The sequence below is a fragment of the Malaclemys terrapin genome, chromosome 24 (genome assembly GCF_027887155.1).
Source record: "Malaclemys terrapin pileata isolate rMalTer1 chromosome 24, rMalTer1.hap1, whole genome shotgun sequence".
Classification (NCBI taxonomy): Eukaryota; Metazoa; Chordata; order Testudines; family Emydidae; genus Malaclemys; species Malaclemys terrapin.
Genome location: NC_071528.1, coordinates 13,805,597 through 13,817,622, shown reverse-complemented (window position 1 = coordinate 13,817,622; position 12,026 = coordinate 13,805,597). Strand labels below are relative to the sequence as shown.

The window sequence follows — 12,026 nt, the reverse complement described above, 5'->3', positions numbered from 1 at the left end:
GTAGATTGCAACACGGTGCCTCACTGCTACAACCAGAAACTCTCCTAGCTGCAACCGCTAGGGCCCTGTCCAGCCTGTGCCAAGGACGGGCCTGAGGGGCTGCCCCTGTCAGCTGCATGCCAGGCCCCACAACGGTAAGGTGCCCCAGCAGCCCCGTTCTGCCCCCCGCTTCATTTTTGTAATAAGAGTTGCAACGCATGTGACTCAAGCCCCTTCCAAAGCGAATTAACCCACCGCTCCCCAGGCAGAGGGAAGCGGGAGCGTTAGCTCGTCTACAGCTAGTGAGGCAGGCAGGGGGCAAAGCAAGTGGCCTTGTTCGGGGCAAGAAGCAGGCCCCACTTTGCTCTTTTTGGCACCTGGGGCATCACTCAAAACCAAGGGGGAAACTGCTGCGGTTCCAACTTTGTGGCATTTCACACCCAGTGTGCATGGGTGGAAATCACCACAGCAGCCCCGAGCCAGCCAACCCCAAACCCCTGTAGCTTTGCAGAGCGGGGCCTGGCTGACAAGGCTAGCAGGCTGGACTCAAGTTGGGGAGCTGGCTATAGGGGGCCAGGACCCCCCACCCCTACACTTCCCCTGCTCGCACACTGAGTGCGGACAACATAAAGAGCACAGCACCAGGCCTCAGACACAGGCCAGGCCTCCGCTTTCAGCACTGCTTCAAAACGCCCAGAGAAAGGAGGAAAAAAACATGTAAGGGAACTTCCTGCTGCAGGATGTATTTAGCAGCTGCTGGGGGGGAAGGGGTACAGGCTGGCCCTCCTGAACCCTCCTGGCCTCACACTGCCCATCCAATGGCTGTTGGGGGGGAGGGGAAGGCTGTGCCTTGGTGGATTTAGTCCAGTTCTTAGTGGACCCATCTCCACCCCATAAAAACCATCCGTGGCACTGATGGGGGGGCCTATCTGCCAGGCTGCCAGTCCACCCCAGGCACATGGGCGATGCCCAACCACTGCCCTGCTCTGTGATCGACCGGAGCCTTTCAGCTGCAGGGCTGTCCTTTCGCCAAGCCTAGCGTCACTCCAAAATATGACACGTCTATATTTTGAACGGCCTACAAGGCTCTGCCTAGCTCCTGAAAGCAACGTCAGGGGCTTAGTAGAGTGGCTGGGGAAGGGTTTTTCCATGAAAAAAATCAAAAGAAACAATATTTTGCAGCCCTTATGGGTGACACATTGTCCATTTTCAGTCACGTGTTTCTGTTTTGAGAGGTTTTAAATCAAAAACTGGAATTTTGTTGGGGGAGGGGGTTTCTGTTGAAAAACTGGAAATTTTGGCACCTTGAGGACTTAAAATGTCGGGGCCAAGGGCCTTTCATGCAGCTCCAAAGTGGGGCCGTTAGATGCACACGTCCCCTTTGTGAATGCCAGCCGCTCAGTCCAGACTACAAATGTGGTGGCGCTGTTGAACTTGCCCCACTTCCAAAGTGAATAAGAGCGTCCACACATGGAAGTCCTCCTGAATAGCTGTTCCTGAGTTGCTCCAGGTTTAGAGAAGCCCTTGTGCTCCTAAGCCACTGAGATACTTTTGAAAATGCCCCCCCCCCCCCCCCCCCGCAGTGTTTAGTATTTTCAGTGAGTACCTTGTATGACTCTCACTCTCCATTGGAGCTGGTATGTATATGACCCCCCCCCCCCCCCCATTACCATATCACCTGGGCAACTTACCACATTTAATCCTCATAACCTCCCTGGGAGGCAGGGCTATGTCCTTATTTTACAGATGGGGAAGTGAGGCACAAGGAGGGCCACGGTCACCCAAGGAGTCTGTGACAGAACAAGTCCTTGATGCCAGCCGTCCACAGTCCTAAGCTACAGCCACTCTGCCAGCCTTTCCACCTAAGGCTGCAACAGCTCTGCTCTGTCCTTGTTCCGCCCTGCACTCTCCTAACCCACTGTCCCCTTCCTGCCCATCATCTCCTGTTTCTACAGCGTGTCTTGGGGCACCCGGCCCATTGGGGAGGGGGGGAGCACTGGGGATGCTACTGTATTACAGATATTAAATAGCCATTTTTATCTTTCATTCAAAAGGGTCCCAAAGCATTTTGTACAGCACAGACTGAATAGGGGCCCCTGGGAAGTCAGTGACAAAACTTACATAGGCTTCAATGAGACCAGCATTTTGCCCCATACAACAGCACCTTTATATGCAAGTATCTTCATCTGCCACTGAAATAAAGCCACCTCTGGGGCTGAACGTGGTGGCTCCTTTCAACAGCACACACCAACGCTGCCAGCTGTGGAAATCAAGTATGCCCTTGAAATCAAGAACGCCTGGATAGTTCTAGGGAGGTGGACTGGAATAGCCCACCTGGGAATCGAGCCATGACCTGGTAAGAACACCTGCCTCTGTCATAAAGCCCCTGCACGTTGTCATCGCTACTGCAAAGGGATCGGGGCGGCCTGCAAACGTCTATTCCTTTGGAACCTACCCTACAATTCTCATTCAGCAGATTTAAATAAAAAATCTGGCATTCTGATTAATTCAGAACACTTGACAGAGAGCGGGCACTGGCCAAACTGACACCCTCAGAACGCATCTTTTAAAATACCACTTCGCCCCCCGCCCCTGCAATCTGCCCTCCTGAGCCTAGGAAGCCACGTCGGCAGTTCCCCTCCGAGCTTTGCAAGATTAATCAAAGCCAAATCTGACCATGCTGGACAAAACCTGTAACAACAAAGCCCAAACATGTGGTAGGCAACCCCCTCTGCTTCTGATCAGGCAAGGCCCTGAAACAAACAAGGAGTCCCAAGTCCCAGAGTACCTATAAAGCACAGTATCTTTGGGAGCAGGAGGGAGGATGGAGAGAGAGAGAGAGAGACCTGCCTCTTTCTCTCTGCCTCCTGTTTCCCGTTTGCAAATCAGGAAGTCACTCCCCTGCCACTGACCTCAATGGTGCGATGCTGGTGTCAAACCACGAGAATCAGGACCATATTTTTAAGGGGAGATTTCCACTCCATGCCTATGGAATTAGGCACCCAATGAGCAACTCTGCCTCAGAGGCCAAGATCAAGGGGCACTGGTACGGACCTCGCTCCTTTCCTCACATCCCACCGAGCCTGCGACTCCCACCCCTTGTCTGGGAGGTGTTGGAGAGCAAACTGGACTAACTACCAAAGGGAGGCCCTGAAGCTCATTAGACATCGCCTCTGGCCCCACCTTTAGCGCAAAGCCTGCATAGTGGGGCTGAGTTTATAAAGAGGATGAACGGCATAAAGCAGCCTCTGCCGCCCAGACCCGTCCCCTCACCCGCTGAAAAAACAAAAATGGCCTTTCCTCACCCCAGCTCCTTGGCGTTCCCCCATGTGCTGTGAGAAGTGTTTCCATAACAACCCTCCTCCCTTGGCGATAATAAGGTGCTGTTCTGTTCCCCCCAGACACTGGGTGACACCCAACGCAAACACAATCCCAGCAAGTTAGTCATTAGCAGATTAACCAGTCACCATAATTACAGGCCTCGTGCTGCACAAATGGCTGGTTCCGTAACGGGGAGGTTCTGCCCTTCTTCTGTTCCCCATTGTGGAATCCTCTCCAGATCCCCTCACCCCACCCCTCTCCCGCTCTGCTTTTGGTCCATGGGTGGGTTTCTGAAGGTGTTTCTATAAATCAGCTGAGATTATTTGGATACATGGATATTAGTGCCGACATGTGAGACAAAGCATGCAGCTGAGACCTAAGATTAAGGCTTTTGCTTGAAGCATTCTTGGTGGTTGGGTTTGTTTGTTTTTTTAACTAGAAAGAGCAGCAATCCCAGTTCCCTTTGAAATCTCGACCTCCTGAGAAAACTTAGAGAGACCCCAGTGAATCAACGACCGCTGTTGGTTGTCCTCAGATCGAAAATCCCAAGTGTGCTTCAATGAAAGCGTGGAGAAAATGGGCCTACAGCCCCTCCTGGCATTGGACTGTCTAGGGGGGAAGTTGGCTGATTGCTGCTTCAAAGTTCTTCAACAACTGTGAACTGTGAGGCCATCAAGACATCCCATAGGCTTCACTGCAAAAGTCCATCCCTTCATGCAGGACACCTGTGGCCATCTAGACTCCACAAATAAAAATCCCTCTCCTTAAACTAGAGTGTATGGTGATCAGACATCGCAGAGAAGACACTGGCACAGCCATCAGCAGAACACAGATGTCGGGGGTAGGGGTGGGCAGTTACCTGGTTCTTTCCCAGTGCCCGACGGTAAAACTTCCAAAGCTCCATTAAACAAAAAAGAAAGGGCGGAGAGAGTAAAGGAATAAATACTTGCTTTTCTCCAGGTGTTTCATGTGTGTCTCAATCAAAATTGTCACAACCCTCCTGGCCAACAGTTACATCAACGCAAAAGTTCCTCCTGGGTTTGTTAAGCTCGAGAAGACAAAAACGCTGCTGCTTCTGTCTCTTTATGAACAAGAGTTTTGTCCTTAGGGCGGTGCAGTAGGGAGAGTGCCTGGGGCTTTGTTCGTTTCTTAATACACTATCACCAAAGTTGAGGTGTTCTTTGCATTTGCAATAGCGGCTTAAGCTGGCATTTTTTCAAGCGATTTGTTGTTGATCATTGGTGCTACCATGGGGCTGGGAACGTAGTTGAAGGGAGTCACCCGGGCGGATCTACTGGGAGAGCTGTGCCTGCTGGAGGGGAAGCTCCCAACAGAGCCAGTCGGCCCTTCGTGGCCGAAGGAGATGGGCACAGTGCCCTTGATCGAAGTCAGGCACTCTGTCTCGCTCTTGGGCATCTCCCGGGTCTCCAGCGTTGGAGAGGTGCTGGAGTTGGTCTTGGTGGTGGGGTAGTCCTCAGTTTGCACCACAGCATCACTGGTTTTCCTCTGGATGGGGATCTGAGCTTTGGGGGTCTCCTCCTCCAGGGTGCTGACCAGAGGCAGGGCTGAGGAAGGCAGGGTGCTTTTGAGGATGTGTGGGATGTCTTCGTCTCGGATCCTTCTCCAAGTACCCTTCATCATCGCCATCTGCTGCTTGTCCTGCTGCCCCGGGTTCCCCACTGCAGGATTCGGGGTCAGCTTGGAGGCCTCTTGGCTCTTCCTTCTCCTGGCTGACGACTCGGAGCAAGAGGACAGGACGGAGGAGGGGCTGCTGGTCCTCTTGATGATGCTGATGTTGGGGGAGGAGGAATACCTCTTGAAGGGCTCGGGCAAGGGGGTGTTGGTCTTCACAGGCAGCCGGGAAGGGCTCTCGGAGCTGGTCCTCCGAGGAGGCCTCTCACTGGGAGAAGTTTTGTGGTTGGCCGGGGTCCTTGAGATGACTGGCCTCTGGCTGGTCACCACCGGCTTGGCTACCTTGAGCTCTTCGCACCTGGAGGAACACAGGAACACAGCTGGGAGGCCTGGCCTGCTCCTCTTGGGGGAAGCGCTCTGAGACAGTGAGGACATGGACTCACAGGAGGAGAGCTCAGAGCGGTGCCTCATGATGAGGCTAGAGGACTCCTTGATGAAGGTGAGCTGCCTCAGGAAGCCGGACCGGTCCGACTCACTGCCGCTGGACCTGGCCGAGGACATCCGCACCAAATTGAGCCGGGCAGTCGGTAGGATGCCCTTCCCATGGCCTTTCAACTTAGGGCTGCCCACGTGCTCTTCCAGCACCGGCATGGAGCTCCTGGCTGGCAGCATCTTCTTGTTTGGCTTCTGCATGAAGGGGATGCGGACGGGGGATTTCTGGGTCTTGTGCTGCTTGGTGGCTGGGGATTTCTGGGGGGGCACTTTGGGGGCGGAGCCTGTTGGGGAGCTTCTGCCCACCTTCACCCCCTGAGACGGCAGCTGCTTGTTGAGCTGGGAGGGCGACGTTAACTTCTTCTGGGTGGGCTGGGAGGGGGTGGAGGTCCTAGAGGAGCCCGAGGAGGGGGGCTTGGTGATCCTGGCAGGAGGGGTGGCGCTCCTCTTGGGCAAGGTGAGGTCGGCCATCTCCGAGGCCTTCCCCAGCCTGTGAAGACTTCGTGACCTCTGCTGGCTCAGGGTGAGGTTTTGGATGGTGGCTTCGGGCTTAGTTGTGGCTGTTTTCTGTGGGGTGGACCTGGGGCTCGGGGAGTCCTTCACTGCGCTGGGCACGTAGATCACTGTCCTGCCTCGGAAGACCACTGGCAAGTTCGACATTGGCTTCTGCTGGCTTACATTTTTCTCCGCCCTGGCATTTCTGCCCCCGGCGTCCATCACTTTCTTGCTCTCCTGAAAGACCATCGCATGGTCTCTCTTCTCCACCTCACGGCCTACCCCACTCCTAGCCCGCTTCTTATCCTTCCTGTCCAGGGACAGCTGCAGGGTGGGGCCGACAGACAGCCCTGACACGAAGGAGAGGATGGAGTCAGACTCCGAGGAAGGCTCCCTGGAGAGGGATGCTGCGGCCTGATGCAGCCACGTGACGATGGAGTTGGCGCCTTCTTGGATGGCCTTCCACTCGACGCTGTCCAGGTCCGAGCCTTTGTCCGACACCATCTCTTCCGCTGGGTTGTGCCTCGGCTCCGGCTTCCGTTCCTTGCCAGCGGCGCTCTTGGGGTTGGCACCTTTCAGCTTCTGCTTGTGCTCGGCGTTCCTGCGCCGAGCGGAGTGCCGCCTCCTCCTGGGCAAGGCGGAGCCGATGCACTTCTGCAGCAGGTCGTCGTCCGAGGTGAAGCTCAGGGAGCTGGGGGAGGTGTCCCTCTCTCTGGCTAAGGCCCTAGAGGCCGCACTCTCTTGCATCCGGCTAAGGGTCAGCTGCCTGTTGGCCTTGTACAGGGTTGTCCGCTCCTCGTGGTCACAGAGGTCGATGTCACTCAGGGAGCTCATGGAGGAGCTGAGGGAATAGCAGGGCGGCGTCTCGTCCACGATGAGGTTGTTGTGGAGTTTGGCGGCCATCTTGGTTTTGGCCTGCAGCAGCTGCCTGGAGCTTTGCTCCGGCTCCTTCTTAGGGGCGGTGCTGCTCCAGCGTTCCTTCTTCTGAGCCTGGGCAGGGCTGGCCTTCCTCTTAGGCGAGTCTCTCCGCACCTCCAGCAGGTCGTCGGAGTCGTTCTCATAGAAGCAGTAGACGGCCTCCTCGGTCGGCGTGGTGTGGCACAGGGACTGAAAGGCCATACCCCCAGGAGCACTGTCCTCACAGGGAGCACCCTTCCTGAGGGTGACACCCTCCGGGTGGACCCCCGCCCTGTCAAAGTCCAGCTCCAGGTTGGGTCCATTCTTCAGGGGAGGTAGCCCTCTCTTCACCTCAGCTGCTTGGCCCCTGCTTGTCTGGACAGGGCTGCCATGTCTCGACCCACCCTTCTGCTGGTAGGCCGTACTCATCTTGGTGGGCGTCGAGGAATTGGAAGCTGCTTTCCTGCCTGGCGCGGGACTCAAGCTCCCTTGCTCACGGTGTGCTTCCATATTGCGCCCCACCGGTGGCCCCGCCACTTCCTTCCTCTCCAGCCTCTTCCCGGGGCCGCGCTTGTGGTCAACCTCCTCCTTCAGTGGGTACTGGAGGGTCTCGTCGCTCAGGGAAGCGGCACTGGAGAAGTTGATGGGAGTGCCTTCTGCGGAGTCGGTGAAGGAGTCGTCATCCTTGAAGAGGTCCCGGGCGGCAGGTCGCAGGTGTTTGGGGACGCCCCGGTGCGAATGGGTGGGCACCAGCATGTAGACCGGCATGTGCAGAGCCTTTTTGGTATGAGGATTCAAGACCTGGCTGGGCAAGCTGGAGACAAGGGAGGTCTTGACCTTCCTGAAGCGTGAAGGCATGGCCGAGTTGATGCATTCCTTCAGGATCTCGATATCATCGTCTGAGTTGAGCTCTGGACGCTCCAGCTTCCTCTTGCCCTCCCCGAATCTCTCTTCCCGCCTGTCCTCCTGCTTCTCGTGTGCCACGAAATTCAGGCTGTTCCTCTCGGGGAAAGGCGGCATAAGCTTCAACTCCACGTCCTTCTGGATGTAGTGCTCGTGAAGGGGCAGGGCACTTAAGCTGGAGGCGCAGGAGAAGTTCTCGTTGGGTTTCTCCACCGTGAAGTAGATCATGGAGTCCAGGTCTTGGGGCAGCTGGAAACGCTCCTTGAAATCCGTGATCTCCATGAACTTCTTGACGTTGTTTTCCCACTGGATGTTGAACTGGCTGGTCTCCTTCTCCGGCTGGGATCCCAGTTCGAACAGGGGCGTCTTGCTGCGGCTTGGGGGCATGGTCTGACCGGGGCTGTCCGGCAGCTCACTCGGGCTGATGGTGCCACTGATCATCTCACTACAGGGGTCGCTCTGGATGGAGCTGGCAATGGATGGGCTTTCAAAGCTGCCCAGGGAGCTGACCGAGCTACACCGGCTCATCACCAGAGGAGTCTCCTGAATGTAGTTCTCCGAGGAGCTGGACGGGGTCAGGTCCTCGTGCCGGGATGGGGACGATTCCCTCAGGAAGATCTTGTCACGCTTCTGCAAGGGGATGGCGATGGGTTGGGAGATCCCTCCTGGCGTGGCTGGGCCCAGATCCGCCGCCTTCACCTTCTCCTGTCTCCCATCGCAGGCCTCGGCTTGCTCTACGTCACCTTCGGCCTCGGCGCCCTCCTCCACCTCGATGATCTCCAGGGAGGAGTCGCTGTCCACCTCGTTCTCGCTGTGACTCTGCCCGTCCAGCACGTTGTCAGCGGAGGAGAGGGAAGAGAGGGAGCTGCACCGGGAGAAACAAATGGGGGTGTCCTCCACCGCGTACTTCTGGACTGACTCCTGCTCCACCGGGGCTGGCGTGTGGGCAGTCAGCTTCTCTGGGATTTTGCTCAAGTTCTCGGCCGTCTGGAGAAGCCCCGTGGGGAGCCAGGCTTGCTTCCGGCCTGGGAGAATTGGGTGGTAACTAGCACCCGAGAGCCCCACGGCGCCAGGGGCCGGGCTGCTCTTGGCCAGGTTCTCCAGCAGGGGGACATGCTGGTAAGAAGGGGAAAGTTTGATGGTGTGGACCTGAGGGTCGGGAGAAAGCTCATTACCCGGCTCCTTCTTCCACTCAGGCTCCTTCTCAGGGGCGTTGGGGCTGGGGAACGTCACCACTTTCTTAGCCCTGTCATGCGTGTCTCTCGGATCCAGTTTCTCCGGCTCGCCAGACTCTTTGACCTTGACCCCCGGCTGCTCCATCCTCTCAGGCCTGTGGACGAGGATGTTCTTCAGATCCAGCCTGCTGGGACGCTTCTGGTATCTCTGCAGCTCCTCCTTGTAATCTAGGAAGGAGGCCCTGGTGCAGGGCTTCATGTGATCCTTGGTGCAGTAGCCGTCACTGGTGCTGCCGCTGTTCAGGCTGTCATTGGACAAGCTGGTGTAAGCCTTCTTCAGCCTCAGCAGGGTGTGGGCCCGGCTCAGGTTCTCCCGCTTCACGAAGCTGCTGGCATCCGAGAGGCGGCACGGGGAGCAGGACTGGGCCCGGGCCTCGTGGACCTCATCAGAGCCGTACTGCCAGTCAAGGCAGTGGTCCTCCGAGCTCAGGCTGAAGCTGTCGTCCGAGGAGGTGTGGAGGGTGGAGATGTCCTCCACCAGCTTGTCGATCTTGGCCACCGTGGTGGAGATCTTGTTGGCCAGCTTCTCGGCCGCCAGCGACACCTCATCCTCGGGCAACGGCAGCTTCTTGGGCTCGGCCGGCTTGCTGCTCTCGTCCTTCTCGGGCTCCGGGCCCCTCCGCTGGGCGATGGCCCTGGGCAAAGCCTGGCCCTGGAGGAAGGAGGAGTTGAGGAACATGGAGAGGATGGAGGCATTCCCGGTCTCCGCCCCTGCCGAGACGTTGGGCACCTCGTCGTCGTCGAAGCAGCCGGAGTCGGAGGCGTAGTCCTTCGCCAGGCTGTCCATGTGCCTCAGGGGCTTCTTGAGGCTCTGCTTCTCCATGGTGTCGAAGGCCTCCGCCAGGTGCTTCGCATCCAGCTCGGCCTCCAGCGCCTTCTGCTTCCTCACATAGAGCGAGGGCATGCAGGAGCCCGGGGAGATGACGGCGGTGTCCTTGTACTTGAGGGGTCGGTTGGTGAGCAGGTTCCGGAGGGCGGCGGCGCTGCCCATGGCGATCATCTTGTGCTTGGAGTGGATGAGGTTGCGCAGCATGCTGACGGCCCCCAGGTCCCACAGCAGCTCCTGGTCTTTGGGGCTCCGGGCGGAGAGGTTCCAGAGGGTCCCGCAGGCGTTGCTGACGATGGTGAGGCTGTGGGATTTGAGGTGCTGCAGCAGGGTCTGCAGGCAGTTGTGGTCCCGGAGCACTTGCCTGCAGGACATGGATCGACCCTCCATTAGAATCACCCCGCTTTGAACATCAGAGAGTTAATGAACAACAACCCCACTTTGCCTCCTCGGCTGCCCCCATCAGAGCATCTCAAAGCGCCTCAAAATCCTCCAGTCGATCCACCCTTGCAGCAGCCCCATTCTACAGGGGACAGCTGAGGCATAAGGGGGGAAATGAGTCACCAACAGAGCAACCCAGGAGTCCTGAATCCCAGCTCCCCCCACAACCCACTGGACCCCATTCCCCTCCCAGAGCTGAGAATAGAACCCAGGAGTCCTGACTGCCAGTGACTTCCCCACTTCATGCCTCAGTTTCCCCATCGTAAAATGGGCACAATGAGCTTTGCAAGGTGCTTTGGGATCTTTTGGCGAAAGCCCTGACGAAGAGCGCACAGTATTTACAAAAACCCGAACAATCAACGTAACGCTCCCGGGATGGTAAGGTTCCCCGAGGCACCGTGAGTCTGTTCTATGGGGGAGGCACACACCCCAGAGGGGGTCCGCCGAGCTACCATGAATAATATTAGCATCTCATCAGGGATAGCCCACAGTGACAGCACATCTTGCTGCCCTTATACTCAGGGGCCAGAATGGATCCAAGGCAGCTGGGAATGACCCACAGCCGCTCCAGATCCCGCCCACCGACCAGCACAGCGCTTTGGGGTGGGGTGGGGGACTTGGGAGCAGCGAGAGGATCGGAGCTGGGTGTGGCAGCTGCCCCCAGGGCCAGGCTGACCTGTAATCCTCCCGGGTGGCAATCAGGCTGGACACATTCCTCAGGATGCCGCCTCCGCTCTCGATGATGGCCAGCGAGTTGCTCTGGCACTTGTAGGTGAGGGTGCTCACCAGGAAGCCCAGGGCGCCCTGCACCAGGCAGATGGCGGCTTTGTTCTCGGTGCTGTGAGCGGACAGGTTCCACAGGGCGCTGAGGACACTCTTCAGGGTGGATTCCTAGCCAGGATAAAATCACCATCAGCGTCCCTCTAGTGACAGGGCCTCTTCATATCTGTGAGTGTGTCGGCTTTGCACGTACACCCCGCCGCCGTTTGCACACTCACCGTAAGCATGCCGCGGCAACGTTTGCACCTGCAGCTCACTGTACACATGCGTGCCATTCCCTATGTACATGCTGATAGTGAGCGTGCAAGCCATCAGCTGCTCTGTGCGTGCAAGGGCAGCCTTTGCACAGGCAGCGCATTGTGAGCACGTAAGCTGTCCCCCGTTTTGTGTGTGCGCCAACGCAGGGTTTGCACCCGCAGCCCAGAGATCAGGGCTCGCGCCTCTTACCTTGGTGGCACGCAGGGCGCACTGCATCAGGCCGGTCACGCTGCCCACCTCGCGCAGGGTCTTCTTGCTGTTGATGTCTGCCCTCCAGGAGAGGTTCCGCAGGATGCTGGAGACCACCTGGGGGGACGAGATGAGGATGTTCACGCACAGGGAGGGACATGGCCAGATTCCCGTGCTCAGCCCCCCAGAGCTGTCAATACAGGACCGGAGCAGTTCGATCACAGCCCAGCAGAGGGCAGCGTCACGACCCTCTTTCACCCCATTCGCCCTGCCCCCCAAAGTCTCCCAGCCCGCCCTCCTGTTCCAGCACCAGCTCCCGGCCCCCTTCAGATGATTCCAGGGCCCGCAGTGGGACAGCCAGGCGGGATGAGCAGCAAGGACTCAGCCAGCCTGCTCGAGCAGGAGCAGGAACCGGAGAATCCTGCACCCAACGGCACACGCTGGTCCTGGTGAAAGGCTCCACGTCAAGGACCGGGCCAGGCTTTGCCCTTCAATACCAGGCAGCCTCACCATGCATCGCTGGACGCCAAGCCTGGGGTATCCAGAGGTACCTCGCCTAGCCGTGCACGCCCCCAAGG

General features: G+C 57.7%; 1 protein-coding gene across 1 annotated transcript in view; it reads right to left on the bottom strand.

The window, feature by feature from the left end:
• Positions 1–1,638: 1,638 nt before the first annotated feature.
• Positions 1,639–12,026, bottom strand: part of APC2 (APC regulator of WNT signaling pathway 2) — a 49,977-nt gene continuing 39,589 nt past the window's right edge. Inside the window, exons 14-16 of the mRNA XM_054013611.1 lie at positions 11,449–11,565; positions 10,898–11,112; positions 1,639–10,144 (exon numbers count right to left, since the gene is read on the bottom strand). Coding sequence (XP_053869586.1) covers positions 4,501–10,144; positions 10,898–11,112; positions 11,449–11,565 — 5,976 coding nt within the window. The 3' untranslated portion in view covers positions 1,639–4,500. The remainder of the gene's footprint in view (positions 10,145–10,897; positions 11,113–11,448; positions 11,566–12,026) is intronic.